This window comes from Heliangelus exortis, chromosome 5 (genome assembly GCF_036169615.1).
Source record: "Heliangelus exortis chromosome 5, bHelExo1.hap1, whole genome shotgun sequence".
In the NCBI taxonomy this organism is placed as follows: domain Eukaryota; kingdom Metazoa; phylum Chordata; class Aves; order Apodiformes; family Trochilidae; genus Heliangelus; species Heliangelus exortis.
Window position 1 is genome coordinate 23,446,366 of NC_092426.1, and position 22,006 is coordinate 23,468,371.

General features: G+C 37.2%; 1 protein-coding gene across 10 annotated transcripts in view; it reads right to left on the reverse strand.

Annotated features, from left to right (window-relative positions):
• Positions 1 to 22,006, reverse strand: part of MIA2 (MIA SH3 domain ER export factor 2) — a 38,097-nt gene continuing 16,091 nt past the window's right edge. For 8 of the 10 annotated variants that reach the window (XM_071746031.1, XM_071746034.1, XM_071746036.1 and 5 more), the window contains 17 exons: positions 21,347 to 21,451; positions 18,935 to 19,057; positions 18,236 to 18,359; positions 17,540 to 17,586; positions 17,266 to 17,356; positions 16,184 to 16,322; positions 14,564 to 14,665; positions 12,640 to 12,700; positions 12,287 to 12,322; positions 11,277 to 11,344; positions 10,521 to 10,603; positions 10,035 to 10,166; positions 8,045 to 8,194; positions 6,604 to 6,735; positions 1,939 to 2,015; positions 1,355 to 1,580; positions 1 to 566 (listed from right to left, as the gene is read on the reverse strand). In XM_071746031.1, coding sequence (XP_071602132.1) covers positions 415 to 566; positions 1,355 to 1,580; positions 1,939 to 2,015; positions 6,604 to 6,735; positions 8,045 to 8,194; positions 10,035 to 10,166; positions 10,521 to 10,603; positions 11,277 to 11,344; positions 12,287 to 12,322; positions 12,640 to 12,700; positions 14,564 to 14,665; positions 16,184 to 16,322; positions 17,266 to 17,356; positions 17,540 to 17,586; positions 18,236 to 18,359; positions 18,935 to 19,057; positions 21,347 to 21,451 — 1,848 coding nt within the window. In that variant the 3' untranslated portion in view covers positions 1 to 414. The remainder of the gene's footprint in view (positions 567 to 1,354; positions 1,581 to 1,938; positions 2,016 to 6,603; positions 6,736 to 8,044; positions 8,195 to 10,034; positions 10,167 to 10,520; positions 10,604 to 11,276; positions 11,345 to 12,286; positions 12,323 to 12,639; positions 12,701 to 14,563; positions 14,666 to 16,183; positions 16,323 to 17,265; positions 17,357 to 17,539; positions 17,587 to 18,235; positions 18,360 to 18,934; positions 19,058 to 21,346; positions 21,452 to 22,006) is intronic. The other 2 variants (XM_071746033.1, XM_071746040.1) reach the window with 1 other exon arrangement.

A 22,006-nucleotide genomic window follows, 5' to 3' on the forward strand; every position in this document is an offset into this window, starting at 1 on the left:
TTCATTTTCAGTTCTTTTATTAACCATTTCTGTTTGGGGTTTTTTTTTGTTCACATTCTATACATAAAGCAGCAAGTATCATTTTTGGCATGCAGAGAAATCCCCTGTACAGCTAAACAGAGACAAAGCATCTGAACTTTTAAAATATGGTTCACATGATTTAATTTTATACACCTCTGAAGAGATTACTCAAGTTAGAAATACTTAATTTGACTACTGTACAGTGGAAATCACTTATTCACAATATTCAGTTATTTAATTCTTTATTTACAAAATACTATCCTGAGAATTTTCTATTAAGCTTCAATTTGAGCGAAGTAATTTATATATACTTAAGTAACAATGGTTACTTAACTTAAGGGAAAAGCCATTTTAAGAGTACAGAAACTATTCAGTACGTTGCTCAAAGGACTGTCAAGTCTCCAGCAGTGGTTCTGGTTGTTCTACAGCTGATGGATTTGACTGAGGTGGCTCAATTCTATTCTCAGGGGGTGGTGGTGGAGGCAAAAATCCAGGTCGTTGAGGTGGATAATAAGAGTAAGGTCTCATTGGAAATGGATTTCTCACTGTGAGAGAATCAGAGTAGTCCAGTTAATATCCATCACAACAGCAAACATACCTGTTCCTCCTACCCCACCTATCTTACTGCTCAGCAATGGTCTACCTAAACAGAAGTTACAAAGCAGACCCAGGTTAGGCGTATGCTCCGAAGAGACAAAGATGCTTGGAAAGGGGAGAACAAAACAGTCACTTTTCTCTCGTTACTTGTGATGTGCTCACAGCAGCAGTCAGTCAGTGCCTATCAATAGGCTGCTGCTGCCACCATCACTGTTGGTCTGCTGTGGCAGCCCTTAGAAAATAACCATTTTGTTCTTCACAGATTAATCAGAGAACAGCCAGAGGCAGAAGGAAGCCCCTCAGTATGATACAGCTTGCTCCACCACTACAAAAACTATACAAATATGTCCCAAATGTGTGTGCACAAGCATGCCTCAAAGCTGATGGGTGCATCTTTAAGATGCATCATATATGAATCCCCATAAGAGGAAAAGGGTTAAGATAAGCATCTACTTTGCTTTCATGTCCCAAAAAAAGAACCTTTTAATTGCCCAGTGTGTGTACATGTGTTTTCCAGCCAAAGCTAGTATTAGTAAAAGTTCTATCAATATAAGCAACTGTGAAAAAGAAAGTGTACAACACAACCTTCATCAGAAAAGAGGCTCCCAGTTAGCTGAACTGAGCAGCAGTCTGTACAAATAAGAGATGTAATCGTTCACCCAGTGTGGTAACTCTCTACCTGCACAAAGCACTCATGTTCAGCATCTTGAAGTAAATGCTGGCAAAAGCCACGTACTTGGCAGTGGAGGGCGTGGAATCCCGAAGTCTCGTACTGGAAAACATTCACGTGGTCTGTACATGCCAGCAGGGGGAGGGGGAGGAAAAGGAGGCCCTCCTCTCATGAAAGGTGCTCTGGGATCCACAGGCAGCAGCGGAGGTCGGACTGGAGGGAAAGGTGGAGGAGCAAATCCTGAACTGATGGCTTCGCTTTCAGGTGCCAGTGGCTGATCAGGTAGTGAATTCTGCAATAAAGTGAAAACAGGGAAATTTATCTCAGGGAAGGGGATAAGGAGAGGGAACATCTCCAGGCCCATCAGGCCCATCAGGCTCATTTTGATGTAGAGTGTCACACCAGTTAACAGCTAGTTCTGACCAGCAGCTTGGCCACAGTTTCATCTTCTGCATTGTAACTAGTTTTCAGCAGAGACTATATTAGTCACATATCAAAATTAATTCACAAGACAGTAAGTGCTGAGGTAAAACCATACATACAATTTTGTAATATGGACTGCACAGGTGACCAATGTACTAGAACAAATTTTTCTAAACATTTTGCAGAAAACTAAGGCTTCTTTAAATCAAGTTTGTTTAGCTACTTACAGTAAGGTTAGAATGATCTTTCATCTCGTTTCCAGTTAGTTCTGCTTGTGGGCTGCTTTCTGAAGAAGTTTGTCCATCTGTATGCAAAAGATAGACAAGTTATTCAGTGCTGACCTCCTTTTCCCCACCACTGACTTCAGTATTTTTTCTGAAGGATATACAGGCAAGAAAAGAGGGGGGAAAAAAGTATCACTGTACCAAGCAACATTTATGCAGGCAGAATAAAAGACAACTGAGGACCAAAGCTATATGTATTTACTCCAAGTTCTGTACATGTTTCATCTTTAACCAAATTTGTAGCCAAAAAAGGCTTTTTCTTCCATTTGTTTGTTTGGGGTTTTTGATTGGTTGGCTTTTGTTGGTTTGATTCTGTTAAAAGTTAAAGTGCATTTTCCTAGCAATTAACATTACTGTGGAAGTTCCATTTTTCCCCACGCTCCATTTTTTCCCCACTAAATGTCAAAGAGACTTTCAGAATTAAATCAGTTCTGGATAAGCATTCAGAAATAAGAACCATACTCATCTTTGCTGTACTCACTCCATAAATTAAGAGGTAAATAGGAACTTCAATGTTTTTACCTTTGTAATTCCCTGAAAAAAAGTGTTTTCAGTAGCAACTGGAGAAAATTATTGAAGGGAATTATCAGAGGAAAATCTGACTGGATATAAATATAGTAAGTATATACACTAAATGTACTCCTTTATTGGGAAAAGAAAAAAAAAAGCCCAGCAACAAAAAAACAACCACACCCAAAAAGGAACCAAAAAAATACAGACTTGATTTGAAAAATATTGCTTTCTTACATTTCTACCTAAATAATAAAAAGCACAAGATGGAAACAGTACTTCTAACAAGTAAGCATACTTTTAATCTACATGTTGTGGTTTTTTTCTCCTTTGAAGCAAGCAATGCTTTTCCTCAGTGAACAGATAGGTCTTTTGCAAAAACCTAAATGACTTCTCATTTCAAGTAAGTCCTGCCTTTGTTGAAGATATTGTTACTTCTGAAGCAATTTCAGCTGCTTATGTCACACAGAATATTCATGCCTTGATACTTAGATTGCATGAGACTTGCAATTGTAAAACCTCAGAAATTCTTGTCAAGCTTCACCCTTTCTGACAAGAAGTTTCTTGCTCCAAGTATTTGCTTCAAGTTCAAAGTTTTCGAAGAGTTAACTACTCCATCTTAGGAAAAGGTATATTTTTTTGCTCACTTTAAAGAACATTTTGCTGAGGAAGTGTAGCTCATTCCTCTTTAGAACTGGAGCCTCAATTTCAGTACTGAGAGACACTTCAGAGAAATTGTTTGCTGCTAGCCCTGAATGAAGTTCTGAAGCCTTCTCCCCTGTATAGCTCTACCCAAGGCTGGTTAAAGGCCCAGTCAAACCAATCAATCTAAACAGCATTTTACAACAGGTAAAAAATTTACTTTTACAGGTGTGCTTGCTTAAGGGCATTAGAAATAGAGGTGCTTATTCTTATAAGAAAGTTAATAAAACACTGCAGTCTTTTTAGAATAGAACCAGGTAAGAAATTAATGTGAGATGTGATGACTCAAGGATAACTTTTAAATAAGAATCAAGAACCAAAAACTAGAAAAGAGAAGTCTGCTGAGGAAGAAGTATTGAAGGGACTTAACAATGGTAAATTCTAAGAACGAGAAGACTCCACGGAAAATTAGAAAGACTTTGTGAATATCATGTAATCATTGTAAAATGCTATGTAAGCTGACCTGGAAGATTATAACTTTACCACTGTGATTATATATTATACAGATTACAGCTACCACTGTGGTGGTAGCCCAACTCTGAGTTGTATGGAATAAAGCAAATCTAGAGTACCCAGGCACTCTGCCAGTGAATTTTGTAGTAGACATGTTGCTGTTCAGAAGTTAAATGGTATGTGCTGGATGGGGGTGGTTTGTTTTGGGTTTTTTTGTTCGTCTGTTTGTGGTTGGGTTTTTTTGGCGGGTTTTTTTTTGGGTTTTGGATTATTCTAGTTTGTTGGAGTATTTTTGCTGTTTTTACAAACATTCACCTAAGTCTAGTGAAATTATATGCCTCTAAAAAGTAACATTCACATATGTTTCATGACCAGCTAAATGCTGGCAGCAAGGTTATCCAAAACCCTTTTTCCAGTAAGTAGGTTTTGAACTGCCCAAGAACTGAATACAGCTTTTAAAGTTGGAGTTTGGTTTTGTTGTTTTGTTTTCCAATTATTGCTTGCCAACAGCTGGATAAAAGGATAAAAACCATAGATGCACCAAGCGAGAGAAAGGACAGAGCACCTCTCCTGTCCTTCAGTCAGTATCTAGGTGCTAGAACACAAGCCTCAGTGGAACACAAAGAGTAAGAACACAGAAGTTAAACACAGAGAGGAAAAGCAGGTGAGTGACTGCACAGGAACAGAATTATCTTCCAGTCAAGAACAAATCCCTGTAAAACTTGAACTATCAGCTGAAACACAATTCAGTGTTCTCAGTTTTTACTTTATGACACCAAGTAACAAAGGTTCTCTCTCCTATTGCCAGAAGCCAGGCAACAAAGATGGTAATTTACTCCTTATCATGTGAGTACACTGAGTGGCAAATTTTCTGTTGTGAGCTTAACAGCTTTATCAGCCTCGCTAATTAATGAGACACATGTGACTTACTGGCCATTAAATGTAGTGAGAACCACAAGTCCCCAGGTGTCGCTGATAATGAATTGGGGGCTTAGGCCCAGCTGTGCCCAATAATTAGGGCCTGCCCCAGCCAGAAATGGGCGGGGCTGAAGGGCAAGATAAAAGGCATGCTCCCAGAAGCAGAGAGGGATACCCAGAGAGATGCCTGGGGAGAGAGACGGCAAGAGAGCTCCTGAGAAGAACCGTGTCCCCGAAGAGAAAGGCTCGCCGCAACAATTGGTGGAGAATGCGGGCAACAACAGCAACCGTGAATGCTGAGGTGAGATAAAGAGCTCTACACGACCACGTTGGTTGCGGGAAGCTCTACAAAGCCTGGCTTAAATGCGAAAGGCGATATAAAGAGCTTCGAAATACGCAACCACGTCAGATGGAGCCACTACGTTGGTGCGGGACGCTCTATAAAGAGCTCCAAATACGCAACCACGGGAAAAGCTCCACAAGGCCAGGCTTAAATGCTGTAGGCGGCGTGAAGAGCTCAGAATAGAAGCGCAGCACAGCAAGGTATACAACAGCCCGGAATGGCGAGCCAGGCAGGAGGAAAGCCGAAAAGCGGTAAGAAGAATGAGGCTCAAAAGGCGCAGCGAGTTGGCGCGCGGAATTCAAACCCGAGGAATGCTGAAGCGGAGCTCTGAGTGCGCATCAAGTCAGTGCGGTCCTGAAACGGAGTCTCCCAGGGATATGCGATAGTGCGGTCCTGAAACGGAGCCTCCCAGGGACACGCGACGCGGTCCTGAAACGGAGCCTCCCAGGGACACGCGACGCGGTCCTGAAACGGAGCCTCCCAGGGACACGCGACGCGGTCCTGAAACGGAGCCCCCAGGGACACGCGATAGTGCGGTCCTGAAACGGGGCCCTAGGGACACGCGATAAGACTGGTGCGCTGAATGCTCGGAGAAGCCTCTGCATGGCCAGGCATCCCGAGGTGGCGAGTACCAGTGAAAGCTGAGCTGGTGTTCTGAGACCTCATCTGCCGCTGACAACAGAGGCTAAAGAGGCGAAAAAGCCGGCAGGAGCCCGAATTTTTCCCTCCAATGAAAAATAATGAAATGTTTAAATGCTTGAAAAAATGAAAAATAATGAAATGTTTGTAAATTATTAAAAATGTGAGGCTGTAATATAAAATAATGAAATGTTTAAATTAATTGTAAATTATTGTGAATTAATTGTAAATTATTGAAAAAATGTTTATTTTTCAACAAAACAACAAAAAGGGGGGAAATGTAGTGAGAACCAGGTGTCGCCGATAATGAACTGGGAGCTTAGGCCCAGCTGTGCCCAATAATTAGGGCTTGCCCCAGCCGGAAATGGGCAGGGCTGAAGGGCAAGATAAAAGGCATGCTCCCAGAAACAGAAGCAGAGAGGGATGCTGAGAGAGATGCCTGGGGAGAGAGACGGCAAGAGAGCTCCTGACAAGAACCGTGTCCCCGAAGAGAAGGCTCGCCGCAACAATTAAATAAGCATGAAAACTGCTTAATAATTATTAAAGGCTTTAAACTCTTAAAAAGTCTCAGTGATAAGGTTTAAGTCACAAAAACCTTGCCTCTGAACTTCTGGCTGTTTTCAAGTGTTACAAACTAGAATTTCCATAATTGGGCAATTTAAAACAAATGGTACTTGGGTCCCTGAAATTGTGATTAAGCTGGGGGCAGCTGCATTGTAAACTACAAAAAGCTCTAAGTATGATAAACAGTTTGAAGGAGGAGACCTCAGAACCTTCAACTTCAGTATATGAAGCCAGCAAGTATTTGAAAAATTTTCTGTTATTCTTTCAGTTTTACTGACTTTAACTTACCCAAATGTGGCATGGAAATGAAAGTAAGGGTTTGTGACATTTAAAGCTTTGGCCCCTTCCACGAAACTCACCTCAATGGACTCAAGGCTATCTGTAGTAGCTCTAAAGTTATCCTTGTGCCATGGCTTACTACATTTAGTCATCCTATACTGAGATTCACCATTTGACAGTACCATAGAAGCAATTCCCACCTGTTTTATCAAAGGACTGCACATTGTAAGTTCGTAGTTCTGCTGGTCCAGAAAGTCTTCCAGTATTTGGAGGATTAGGGAAAAATCTTTCTTGTCTTCGAGGAGGAAGAACTGCATCACTGTAAGGCTCACCTAGCATTGAAATAATCACACAGCCAGTGAAAATTTATTCCTTCCATTCCATACAATTTTAGACTAGCAAAAATGTCTTGCACTCCTGTTAACATCTAAAATTACTATTAAAAAGGGTAAGCACACAAACCTTAAAAAAAACCAAACCCATGATGTATATACCACAGCATGTGTTTCTAAGGAGCTGCAAATGAGACAGTCAACTGATTTTTAGTTTAACACACAGTAGAACTCTGGAAGTTATGGTTGCTTAAGTTATAAACAGTGGGGCCTCAAAACAAAAGGTTCAGCACAGCAATGAAGGTCAAAGGCAAAATAAGTTACATGCTTTAAGCCATTCTTTGGTACCAGTGCTGTTTCCATTATGTTTCATATGCATTTCCACCAACTTTGCTTCAGAGCTAACAATCAATCATGCAGCTAGAGAAACAAGCTTTATCAGTGACATCCAAGTGCAAAACAGAGTCCAGGTTAAGGAAACAAGACTACATCCCTGGCAGTATTCTGTCAACAGATCAGATGTGCCAAATGAGAAACTGCATCATGAGCAGACTTGGACTTTTATAATCAGGCTTCTGATGTGTAACAATTAAAATACTGCTTGTGGCATCTAATAATCGAGGTACTCTAACATGTATATTTACCTATTTTTTATTTTTTTCTTTTCAGTTGTAGCATTTTTGCTTCCTTATTACAGGTATACAGAAGGACTGGCCTTCCTCCTGCATCGTTTACTTTAGAAATATCAGTAGTATCCTCCATCTTCCTGATGTGATAATGTGCAATACAGCAGTTTAGTTGAAAAAGCCAGGACTGATTTTATTATTAAAGAGACAGTATAACATGAAAATATATACCAAACAGGATGACTCTACTATAGAACAACGTTTATATTATTACAGGAGGACTGAAAAACATAATGTTTGTCAACATTAGCTGGATTTTATTTATTATTCAAAGTTTGGTTACCATTAAAACATTTTACTTTCTTAGATCTCTTATTAATTATCCAGCCCAGACAAGTGTTTTGATGCACTAACACTAAAAAATGATGGAACCAAACAGCCTATTGTACACTGCTAGTACCAATACCTATTTACAAGACAGCACAGAAGTAGTATAAGTGAAGTACACCACTCAAGAAGGAGGAAAAAACTACTATTAAAAAAATAAATAAACTTTTCAAGTACAGTTGCACATGCAGTTCCAAGGAAAATATTTCCTATTATTAATCAAAAAATACTTAAATATATACACTGCAAGTCAGTAACTCTATGGAAAAATGAAGTAGCTAAACATATTTTCATACCTGGTGGAGGCAGAATTATCCTATGGTCTCGGTCCCAAGGAGGAGACAGGGATCCAGTATCTGATGGTGGTCTGTGGGGATCAGTTAATCTATCAGAACTCAGTTCTCTTTCATTACTAGCTTCATACATGGCAGTTGGTCCTCTGGATCCTAGTTGAAGAAATTAGATAGTTATTTACACAGGTATTTAAAATCTTCTATTATGGCTTTCTTCATGAAGTCTGCAAATAGTAAAACAAATCATGGAAGGCAAACAGTGTCAACATATGAGAGGTGCACGGCTCCACAGGACTCTCCAGCTGTTTGCTGATGACCAGTTATGTTTACTGGAAGTGCTTAAAAGTTTTATTTGGAGTTAAAAAGTCTTGGTAAGGGTGCAGACTAAAGCACCTGCAGTTTTAAAAATAACTTTAGGAGTTTCAGTTCCTCTGTTTTATGAGGGCACTAGCTTGTCCAACTTATCTTCTCATTGCTAAAAAATCTGCTGCACAGGTTTTTGATCAAAATTGATCACAAGCAAACTAATAAAATCAGCACAGAGTTTATCCCCTCATCGTAAGAAAATACCCACATTGTTCTAATTCTTCATTCAAGAAAAAAAAAATAAGAAGACAGGTCAACACATAACCAAGTGAAAGAGAAACTGTAACAATGAGTGATTTTAGGATGTAGGCTTCCTTTAAAATACATTTGGTCTGAAAAATGAAAACTCTGGTATCAAATTATTACTCAACCTAAAATTTAGTGTCTTGTGCAAAGTGAGGCAAGCACTGTAATTGCTCTGTAGCTGGCACTAAGCATATTGTTTGTTTATCTGCCCAAGTTACATCAGTTCTCCATTGTGAAATGGGCATTACTTAAGGCTTTGCATAGGCTCTTTCCTTGCTAGTACTGCGTCCTGAAATCCAGTTTTCATTCTTCCTCACCAGCATCAGCTGAGCTACAATTTAAAGATACACTCAGTTTCATTACTTACTGTCTATACAAATAAATTGTGGCAGAGCTAGAGTTGAACATTCTATCTCAAGCTTTTCTGACTTAGAAAATTAATAAACTTTCATTGGATATACTTTTAACAAAAAAAAAAAAAAAGTAAATGAACAGTTCAAGCAGGTAAAAATCAATGTTAATTAGTGAAATCTTTATAGAAGAGACATTGAGACATAGTGCCCATGAAGTAAGTACATATTTCATCAGGTGTAACAGTAGAAGCAAATTAAATAGTAGATTCTTTATCACCTGTAACAGATAGTGAACTCCATTCTACCATTTATCTAGACTGCTTCCATCAACGTAAACAGAAAAAAAATAAATGAAGAAACAGTGTTTTTCTTTCCTTACAACTCATGGCACCATGGCTTGCTTTCACCTACTCAATCTCTGCATTTTACTCCTTACAACCTTCCTGGCACCACTTACAACTAGTGAAGAAACTGTCTCCATGTATGATTGCCTCAAAACTTAGAACAAAGGAATGAAACAGTTAATGAAACAGTAACTTTCTAGTATGGTGACCCCCAATAAAACTGTCTGGTTTTTGTTGGCATTTGATAACACAGGTACTCTCTTCTCTCACTGACTGTAGACCAATGAGATGGAAGTGGCAGTATTCTTTGTTTAGAAAACTAATCAATTCTTGTATACTTTAAAATCATAGATTTATTTCAACAGAACTCCATTTGTTTAAGAAATAAATCAAGACTGATTAAGTCTGGCTTTTCATTTCTCTGAATCTACACTTCTAAAGCAAATCCAATGACCAACCCACCAGTAACATCTAAATTATCCATTGTACTGTTACACTTTAGACAGCTTGAGAACACTGAAAAACAGGAAGAGTTTGTCCAACTAAAATTTGAAACAGAGTTTGACCAACCAAACTGGTCATTTTAATACTTTTTGTCACCAGCAAGAGGAAAAGGTGTGACAGATTTGTAGTAGAGGAGAGAGAAATCCAGAATAGATAAATTTTGAAGTTTAAGAATTGTACCTCTTCCTCCTCCTCCACCTGGAGGCATAGGTGAAAGCCTTAAAGGACCCTCCAATAAAGTTGGAGGAGAAAGAAAAGCTCTTGTTTCTGATGAAGGCCGGCCCATTGGTGAGGGTCCATAAGGGGAATGCTCTGGAACAGTTAAAACAAAATACTCAAGTTCACAATTTTTAGTTTAGCAAACTGTATAAAGTAATTAAACTTCTCAGGTGAAGTTTAAAATGAAATTGTATAGGTGAAATGAAAACTGTGCTCTAATTACTACGTTTATCATATTCCCAGACTACTCTCATTGATACTACAGAGGGTCCTAGTTTCAACAAAATATTCTGCATAACCTAGAATCACTTATGACCCAATTATTTTTTTAAATTACTGTTACACATATGGCCAAGACAGTTTTCAAACAATTATATACGTGTGATTGCAGGAAACAAAACCATAAACCAAAACAATTAGGCTTTATTTTACAATTCAATACTATACCTCTGCCAAATGGTCTAACTGGAACATCAAGAGCATAAGGATCTTTTTCTAAAAGGTCAAGTTTGAATTCTAATTCAGTTAATCTGCAAATAAACAACAAAAAAGTAGTAAATAACAAACAAGTGCAAAAGTTTTACTGGACTGCACTGTTTACTACTAGGCTTTCTAATTACAGAGCAGAAACAAGGTATTCTATTCCCTAAAAAAAAAAAGAACGTCACAGAACTCTGAACTTAAGATTTCCTGGAGTATCTCCTCTGCTGCTGTACCTAAACTGTAATTCAGAAGTAGAATGTCAGATGTCACAGTTCCCAGACTCTTGTGAGTACTCTAAATTACATTCCAAGTATCCCCTTCCATCACACCTAAAGGTTCCTCTTGACCACCACCACCTGATCAGTTAGGTCAATATTAACCTCTGAGATAAGCTGTAAAAATCATTAGGTAACCCTGGCATCTGGTTGATACCTACTTACTTCAAACAAATAAAAAACAAACTCCTAAAACCTTTCAGTTCTAGTACTACATTTTGCTTTTTTCATGAAATATTGCAATTCTTAAGTTCTTACTTTCTTGCATGCTGTCACTACAGGAATGCTCAAATAGCTCACTTTCTTTCAGAACTCCAATGGAGCACTGCCCTGTTTGGGCCACAATCAATCAACATAGGTCTAGAAAACATTAAATTGCATAAATCCAAAATGTACTCACATGCCAAACTGCATTTACTTAGAATTAGATCAGGACTGCACTTACTTTTGTCTGTTATGTGCATTTTCTTTTTTTATATCATTGAGGTGTCTTTCAGCTGCTCGGGCTGTCAGCTTCGGGGAGGGATTAGAAAAAACAAAAACAAAAACCTTAGATATTGCTTTTTATTAATTGCTTCATAAATGTGACAGGTCCAAGACATCTTTTTCTATCTGAAGTGTATGGACTATTTTCACAAGATGTTAATTGTACATAAAGCATAAGAAGCAGATACACACATCACTAAATGATATTAGCAGCACTACTACCCAAATTTCTGAGTCATGATAATGGCCTTTCTGAAGCTTCTTAAAACTACAGAAATTAATTTCTTTTTGTGATAGCTGCTTGGAACTGTCTACAGTATATTTACAAGATTTAAAGTCTCAGATTTTATATAAGACAATTTTATTTTAAAATCATGCAGTTAAAACCTGAGATAACCACCATAAAACACCATGGCTTTTAACAGGATTCTATCTTATACAGACCATTCCATGAAACTGAAGAATGTATTAGTCAGAAGATATTTTAAAGCTTCCTCTTTGTAAAAAAGGTAAAAACAGATTTTGCAGCAGCATTCTTTGGAAGCTGTCAATGGAACATACTGTTCTCACAGGACATAATGCCTTCTATTAGTAGATAAAGGGAGTGAAGTCTATCCAAGGAAAACATTAAAATGACATTGAAACAAGGCCAAAATCTTTTATTAGCAAAATGTCACATGCTTGTTAAATGTTAAGATGTTATTCCAGCAGATTTATTACCCTAGAAAGTAGTATTATAATGTCATTCTACTGCACTCATACGCATCCAGCTTAATTATCCCACTATGTTATGTGGTAGAAGTATTTTTAACATGCTTTTGTGTGTTTCTGAGAGAAATTAATGTTTAAAGCTGACAAGTTAGAGTTAATTTTGGCTTGTTTTAATGAGAAACAAAAAAGTGATAATGCAAGGTATTCAAATCACAGAAAAGGAAGACACACAAAGTTAATACAGCACTTGGAACTTACCCAATTATCATGAGCTTTTTTCTCATGTGAAGTAATCTGTGAAAGAGATTAACTAGATCATTATTTATCTAAAGAAAATTAAGACTGCTTATATGCTCTTATTTGTAAATTTAATGTGTGGGTAATTTATTCTGAGGCATCTAAAATTCTAACTTTCTAATAAAGTTAATTGGTGATCTCTGCAATGAAAATGTTAGTCAAAACCAGATGGCATTGAGAAGAAAAAAAAAGGAAAAAATCTATCCAACAAAAGCAAGCCACGTACAGTATCACAACCTAACTGAAAGTGTTATTTCAGTTGAAGTAACATCCCTCCTACTTCCCATCAATTCTAAGTAACACAAAGCACATACCTGATTCTGGTAAGAACGAATGGTTCGTTCCAGCTCTTCTTCAAGATCCTTTGCTCGCTGCCTGTAACACAATTTATTATGATTTATGACACTGTAATAAGGTGTGGAGGCAACTTATTTTCAATACAGTAAACACAATGCTAATAATAAGGCATAATACAGATTTTTTAAAAAAACATGAAAGACAGAATTGCCACTCAGGCCCATGGGGAAAAAAAGCAGCAGTGGAACTTCTGGGCCCTAGAGTAGTACAAACAAGAATGTAAACAAAATAATAGAACCAAAACATCCAACATCGCCCCAATTTTTCAGTGATTTGCAATATGTTTCTAATATGAAGGACATCCCTCCACATATGCTCTAATAGCCAGCTTCACCCAGCTCAGCAAATATACTAGTGTGGCTTGGAAGATCATGCTGTTACAGGCTACAACCATCAGTCCTGAGTGATGATCACTTGTACTAAAGTTACTTCAATAAGGTTAAACAAGGGCAAATATAAGATCCTGCAGCTGGGGAGAAATAACCCCAGGTACCAGTACAGCTGAGGGGCTGACCTGTTAGAAAGCAGCTCTGTGGAAAAAGATCTGAGAGTCCTGATGGGCAACAGTATGACCCTGAGCCAGCAATGGCCAAGAAGGCAAGTGACACCCTGAAGTGCATCAGTAAGAGCACAGCAAGCAGGTGCTTGCTCTGGAGGGAGGTTATCCTCCTACTCTACTTGGTCCTGGTGAGGGCCCATCTGGAATACTGTGTCCAATTCTGTGCTTCCCAGTTCACAAAGGCCAAGGAACTACTGGAGAGACTCCAGCACAGGGCCACTAAGATAATTAGGAAGCTGGAGCATCTACCACACAAGGAAAGGCTGAGAACTGGGTCTGTTCGGGCCAGAGAGGAGGAACTCATCAGTGCTTATAAATATCAAAAGGGTGGGTATCAGGAGGATAGGACCAGACTCTTCTCAGTGGTTTCCAGTGAGAGATAAGGGGCAATGGTCACAAACTTCAACACAAGAGGTTCAACCTACATATGAGGAAAATCTTTACTGTAATGGTAACAGAGACAGATGCCACTTTTGCTGCCAGCTGCCCTGTGCAGAACTTCTCTAGGCTCCACATTTTCAGCAGGCTGGGCAAAAATACCTTGTTTCATTATACTCCATTAGCAATAATAACAATCTCTTTAAAGATGTCTCCAAAGTTCATGTTCTTTGTACACCAAGATGAGTTCTGTCCTCCTGTATAAATACTGAAGAATGTCTAACTTTACATTCTAGAGAAAGAATTCATCTGATTAACACTGCAGGGAAGATTGCTGATGGTGCTGTTCAGAGTCAATACTCCCATAAACATCGAAGGAAGATGAGGAGTATGTGTTACAGATTGAAGAACTGTGCCATAGTCTGAGAAACCACAGAAACAAACCAGAAGAACACCATGTAACACAAACCAGAACAAAACAGTTAAAACAGCTACAGAAAATACTCCCACATCACTGAATTTTAGTACAGTATTTCTAAACAACCATACCATGTGAGAAGCTTAGAGATAAAGAAATAGACTACTATAACACAAGTATGTTAGCATCTATGCAACTGAACATTGCATTTATTTCACAGTATTCTCTTAACTTCCCATTTATGTCCCTGTTCAAAGGGACCCAGATTTAAGACCCATTGCTACCATTCCATTAAAACTAATATGTCAATACAACTACCACTCAAATGGAAGAAAAGCTGCTAGTGATCTTCCATTCTCAGATTTTTAACAAAGAAAAAAAATCCCTTAGTATGTAATACTACACACAAACAAAACAAAGACAGTGGAAGAAAAGACTTTCACTTAGACTGGTGTTTTTATCAATTCTCCATCACATTTTGTTCACTTTGCAACAAATTACTGCAGCAACGAAGCTCTGTAATTACCTGTAGCTGTTTAGTTCTTCAGCAGCATGATTAATTTTTTCATCTACTTTAGAAAGCTTTTCTTCCTTCTGTAGGCGTTCTCTCTCTTCTACTGTCAGCTTCCTTTAGGAAAAAATCAAAAGCTATCACTAATTCTGTTTGAAGTCAACAATTCTGTAGTTGGTCTGCCAAGATCTTCTCCAACTATTTAGGCACGATGAATACACAATATTTATCCAGATAAGAGTTTTGTAGGCAACATATGAAGTGGCCTAAATAGCATGCTTGTATTCATATTAGTTTATTCTGTTAATTTTCTATATGAAACCATTAGATTATCACTATTCCTAAAAGGAATTTAGAAAACAATCCATATTCAAAGACTATTTCATTGGGGGGGGGGGGGAAAGCCACCATAAATCAAGTAAAACAAACTAAAAACCAAACTTCTTTTCAACCCAATCTTCATTTTCCACTTTATTTCCCTTGTTTGAACACAACTGGCTTTTTAAAAGGTTCCCTGTTAAACAGCTTCTCCTCAAAATAGCTTCTCCCCACTCCTTTTTGCTTTTTCTAAAATCTTTGCTAAGGGTCACGCATTTGCTGAGCTTCAGTGTGGTATTTTTAAGTATCACCCACACAGTCTGCAAACATTTTTATTTTCTAACTGCCCATCATAGCTTCTTTTTAGTAGATTCCTTTCCACTTCTCCCTGGCCTTTTCTAAGATCAAACATTAATGTAGTGGATTTCTATGTTTTATTCCAGCTACAAAGGTGCCAAATATCTGTACAAACATTTATACTACACAGCATGTTACTAAAAGTTAATATTTTAAAAAGGTCCCATGTATTGCTCTAGCAGAGGATCAGTATTTGTGCTGCTTCTCTTACTGCCTTCCAGGTTATGTCTGCTCCTTGAAGAAACAATTTCTGGCTAAAACAACTGTAATTTTGCCATCGTGCCTCAACCCCTTTCTGCCCCATCCACACACATACTTCTCAAGGTTACTACATGCCCAATCCCATTCTAACCAATAGAAAATCATAATCCCTACTATCATCCTGAGTATAAGGCAGATAGTCCAGCTCATCACCTTCCTGGTGGGGAAAGCCTGATGCACAGGGGTTCTGGTGTTGCTGACCTGTAATAGTCAGCTTGCCTGTGTTTCAACTCTAAACTCAGTTTCATACAGCATTACTCCTCTGCTTATATTACTAGCTCTCTCTACTATATAAAAATACACCTCACAGTTAAAGCATCTACTGATTATCTTTCAGCAATTTTGATAGCTGCATTACACATCTTAGTTTAAAAAAAACAAAACCAACAAACAAATCAAGCTTTCATTCTGGGAAATAAGGTGGGCAAAGCTAGAAAGCGTGTTACCTTTTGTTTTACTTTTACTTTGGTACTTGCTAGTGGAAAAGTCCTAAAATAATATACCACTACTTTCAAGAAAAAAATTTCTATAATATTACTGTGATCACAAACATATGAGAAGGTGTAATGTAACAGGATCCGCATAATTCAGAGAACTCTGAAAAGCAGTGTTCAAATTTTGAACAATTTTCAGTCCCCCAAACCATAGGGTTACATTCAAATCAAACAGTAAGCATTGAATATAAAAAGGAATCAGCACCTGTGTAGTTTCATTTCATTTTCTTGATAAAGCTCAGTCATTACTTTAAGTTTCTGCTGAAGCTTTTGAACTTCACTTTCAAAACATTCATTTTCAGACTGCAAGGAAGCTTGTTGACTTTGAAGGTTTTCTATACGTTCTGCCAAATTTAAAGATAATTAGGTATGTACAGCACACACTTAACAAAACAAAAAAATTTACGATATTTTAGTATGTAAAAAGTCTGCAAAAATATTTGATTCTATTTTTAATATTAGCAATAACATGTTAACATATTTCAATAAACTATACAAACTCAGCAGTATTGGTTTTGATGGGAAACCAGCAACTCCTCTTTCAACATGCCACAAAGTACAGTTCTGAGCATGTATCACATGCTAGCATAAAAGGTCAGTTTAAAAGACCATCAAAAACTGAAAAATTCCGTTTTACAGTGCATTTAATCACACAAATAACAAAACACAGTACATTCAAGTGTGACAGCTACTCTGCGGGCTGTTATCTATGAAACCAATAGCTAATCAAAGGCTTTAATTTGAATTAATAGTAGCAGTGTTTTCTTTTCATAAGGCTTAATTCAGTATGTCCTACACAGCAAAGGAAAAAAACAAAACAGGGCAAGTTACTTTTAGGTTCAGTTCTTCAAATGTAGTATTTTGGATTTTAAGACATTCTGAGCTTGCACCCATTACAAGCATATTGCATTTAAACTACCATTTTTAATAGATGGTTTTAAAATTTGTATTAAAACTTAATTGTTTCATGCCCAGTAATTATGTAAAGAAGGTAATCCATATATTAGCATAATTTTCCCCATATATTTGAAGATTCTATAACTGCTAAGTTATAGAATATTCCAGAGCACAACAAAATTTGCAAATGATACTTTAGCAGCTTCACTTGATTTACCTCCAAAATATTTGAAACAGCTAAGCAACTTAAACTCAAATTGGCATTTTAAAAATCAAACAGAGCTTTTATTGGAAACTTAACTGAGCTTTTACTTCTAGTAATGCTTACAGCCTATAGCATTATTTTACAAAAGCAGCATCTTACTAATCATAAAGGCAAAACAACATTACCTGTCAGTTCTCCTTTAGCTTTAGTTTCATCAGACAGTTTTGAATACATTTGATCTCTTTCTGCTTCCAGGGTCTTTAAGCAAGCATTTAACTACAATAAGAATTTTTAAAGATGAGCTTTAAGATTACCAGAAACTGTATGCATGCAAAATTATCTTATTAAATATTAAAAGACACTGAACTGTGATACTACTATGTATATGCTATACATTGCACGCATTATGTCTAGTTCCCTCCCTTCCTTCCTTCCACAAGTTTCTGAAAAATCACATACCTTTGCAGCATAGATCAATTTCTTTACAGTTCGTTTTTGTTGATCATCTAATTGACAGAATAGAATAATTTGTCACTTGAAAAGCACAAAAAAGTTTCTGACAGAGCTTACTTCTATTATTTTTTTTAATAAAAAAGCAATCCCCAAAATACCATGACAGGCATAGCTTAGAGGGAAGGGATATGCCTATATTCTAATGCTTGGTTTGTCAATGCTCATCCTAAAAGAGATGCTGAATACACACTGGAAGATTTACTGGGATGTGCCCAATGGTATAATCAGCGCCAGCATAAAAAGAAGCTGCAACAAGGAAAAGGAGGAAGAAAGGCTCTCCTGTGCTGCCATTTTAAAAGGACCTGTATCAGCACCCATCTGATTTCAGTGCTACCATACAGCCTACAAGTAGTAACACCTGTGTATAAGGAAGATGAAATTATGCTCTAATGACCCACAGTGCTACTGCTGGGAGGTGCTCCAAGCAGGAATTAATGCAAGGTTACTACCTAAAAATATTTGAGAATCACAACTTAATACAAAGCATTAGTTAACTGTCTGAGGTTAACAATATTAAGGCGAGTTTTAAAAATCCAACTTCTACAAAGTTAATGTTTCAACTTGCCTAAAAGTTTCTTGGTTCTATATTTCTAAAACAGCTATTAAATTAATATTAAAGATAGGAAGCTACACAAGTCATACCTAAGGGCTCTCCATTCTCTGTTTCACACTTTATATCTATGTCCCAGTGATTATCTTCAGTTTCATCATCTTCTCTTATTGCTGAACTCCAGTCCTTCATCTTCAGTAAGTACTGGGTCAGTGACTAAGAAAAAGCCCCCACAAAACAAACAGTAAAACAAACACAAGTAATGAAAATGAAGTTACCATTACAATTACTTTTTCACAATTACTGTTCTTAGTTTTTATAGCAGATTAAGTGAGCTTCATATACAGGATTCTATATGTCTGGTATTTTTCTATTAAAACATACACCTGCAGGTCAACAGGTATGCCCTTGTAAAGACTTTTCAAATAGCTCAGTACTTTTAGATCGCCAAGACTTTTCAGATAGCATATTGTACACACATGTAACAATACCCTCCCAACTCCTGCACTCCAAATTAAAAACAAACAAACAAGCAATACTTTATCAGCAGTAAAAGATTTTTCCTTATTTAACATGATGGCTTCCAAGACTATCACACTGCTCCACTGTGATGCTAAGCAACCCTTTTTTGCTTAGTAGGAAACATGATATTAGAGGATGGAGACAGCAAACAAAACCCCAGAACAGCTTAATGCATATTAAGAAAAGGAAAGATTTTTAAGACTTTCTTGGAATTTAAGGATTAGAATCAATCTGAGTAATGTGAGTCAATGCTAGCTATCATAGTTTACCTTTACTTCACTCTCTTTATTTTTCAATACTTCTTCTATATCTGCTTTAGACGATTCAAACATCTTAGTTTGTTCATTTAGTTCACTAAATCGTTCACCCCATCCTTCAGCTTCTTGTAAAAGCTAAAAAGGGAAATAACAATTCAGCATGATTGGCTACTGCAACCAAAAATCACGGATGTACAGTACTTGAGTGTGTTATGTATATTATCTATAAATAAGTAGAATTTTAAGCTCAGATCCATCAGTAGAAATTGACAGAGATAGACTGCAAGACAGTTAAACCTTGAAAGTTGAAAATTAAGGCTTCTGCATTATAGTCCAGTTGTTCTGCAGTAGCTCTTCATTGTAATTAGTTGTTAGGGTATTGTACCACATTTATAAGTACAGTTCAGTTAATACTACACTCAGTTTAAAAACATTGATGTGACAATAGCAATGGTAACAGCTACAAACACTGACAAAGGGAAAGGAGAACATTCATTCCCCAATATGCATGCACTTATGAAATTCTACCTCTCTTTTCAACCTAGAAGAGGTTGGTTAGGTAAGGGAAACCAGGAAGCTATTTAGAGAGCTATTTAAACTCTCTAAAAAACTTCCTTGCAAAACTGTATTATTTATCCTACTCCCCTCCATACTTCTTAAAGTAATTTTTAAATTTTATTTTTTAAAAGCTTCCCCATTATGGAAAGTCACAGAAACTCTACATACACATATATAGGTGTATGTATAAATTCATACACCTACTAGTATGAATCTTTGTCGTTTACTGTGGTTAATGAAAACGACTGGATGATTCCAAGGTTACATTTTACAGACAACCCCTGATAAAATCTCATTTCACAAAAATACTTTACAGCAGGAAAGGGATTAGTACACTTCAGCACCAGTTCATTAAAAGTAACTACTGCAATGTATTAACTAATTAAATCATGCCTTCCTATTGTGAGAATGAAACTGAACTGATGCAAATTTCTGTTAAGACAAAGATATGCAGTGCAAAAACATGGAATACAGTATCAAAAAAAATTGTCTTGGTGTCTATCAAAAAACTGCTTAAAGTTCCACAACAGCTGACAAATTTAAAAGCAGTACAGAAAGGAGTAACTAGGTTGAGCAACAAGGTAACAGCCAGTTGTACTGAAAAAAAAAAACACAAAACAAAACAAAACCAGAAAACAAACCAAAGCAGAAAACAGCAAACAGGGGAACTGCCATGCAAATAGACAAATGGACGGAACACTACTTCTCAAAAATATGCTAGAAGGCATAAACCAAAGCGTGACTAGAGCTGGATAAGCCCCACTTGGCACAAAGCTGCACCCTTCAAGCAGTAAAAGCCATGTATGCATTTGCAGCATCATGCAAACTACATTACTGCAGATGAAACAGAAATACTCTTTATGCTACTACTGCTCAGAAGACATAGGCAGGCAACTACTTGTATCAGTAAATGTCATCTTCAAAGGGAAGCTAAACATTAAGAGATTTTTTTCTCATGGAGTCTAAGAGAAAATAAACTGACATGCCTTTATATACCTATAAAGATTCCAATAAAGAGAAACAGCAAGGATTTGCAATAAGCTAAAGCATTATATATTTCTAATGTTCCTACAAAAAAACAAGCACAGAAAGTTTGGAGTTCATTAACAGTTCCATTGTTCAAACTAAAAGGCCCAATCCTCACTCTGGCATGTCATAAATCTGAGACAGCCCATCTGTTATCATGTTTAAACTATGATGTGCCAGAAGACTATGACCCATTAGTGCAAATGGACAGAGGAAAGAAGTACTCTAATTTCTGTGAAGAAATAACACCTTTGTTACCTTTTGAGCATAAGTGAAATTCCATCTTTAAAAAAAAGGATACAGATATTCTAATATAATAAACTAACTCAAATGCTTACAGCAATCTCAAAGGAGAATCCAATTTTCAAAGCAGATACTTTCTCTCATTACTAGGCTTCATCAGCTCTTATCATATTATTTATCTAGGAACCTGCTAAGTTTATTACATCCTGGGAGTTGTTTTTACTGACTTCCCTGGTTTTGCTTGATGTACAGTGATTGCTTACAAGACGCAGACTAACTGTCAGAACTTGGTGTAAGATAATACTAAGTATTATTTTTAACCATAATTTTTACCATATGCTCTCTTTCTCACTGAACACTATGCATGTCTCCCCACAAACTCTAATTATTCAATTTCTTTGAAAACAGGACTATTTTGGACAAAGCTATTCCAACATAAAATAATTATCAAGTCATGTCCTCTTCCTCATTCCATTTACTAGAAAACATGTTTGTTAATAAGGGTCTTGTGTGGAGGATGAGCTCCTTGGGGAAATCACATTTACATACTGTCATAAGAAAATACAGTATTCCTAAGGATAACTAGGAAGAATGTACCTGTTTCTCACTTTCCTGGAGATGGCAGTTTTCATCTACTGCATCTTGAACAGAAGTCTTCAGTCTCTCTGTATTAATCTGATACACTTTTAGGGTGGACTTGGTCTGAGTAAAACAAAAAAGTGTGTTGTTCAACAAGTATAGGTGAAGATCATGATGGTACTATTGAACTTAATCGTAGGTGTTCTAGCTGAGATATATATAGAAATGCAAAATGGTCTGGCTTGGAAGGGGCCTGAAAGATCATCAATTTTCAAGTCCCCTGCCATGGGCAGGGACACCTCACACCAGAAGAGGTTGCTGAAAGTCCCCTCCAACCTGGCCCTGAACATTGCCAGGGAAGGGGCATCCACAACTGGGTATGTATTCTCACATCTTCCCTACAATTTCAACAGGTTTTGCTGATTACAGTTTTGCAACACTGTGGACTAAAAAGGCAAAAACAGAAAACCAGACAAGATAACTGTACTTCCTAATAAATCCCAGCCACTGTATGAAATTCAAAGTTGCTAAATCAAGACATACAAAAGCACCAAGTCAAACAAAGTCTTTTCATTTACACAGTGTATTATTCCTTCACCCTTGATGGAAAAAAAATTTACAACCAACTACGTGGAGAACAGAGAAACTGCAAAGACTGGACAACAGAAACTATGAGTA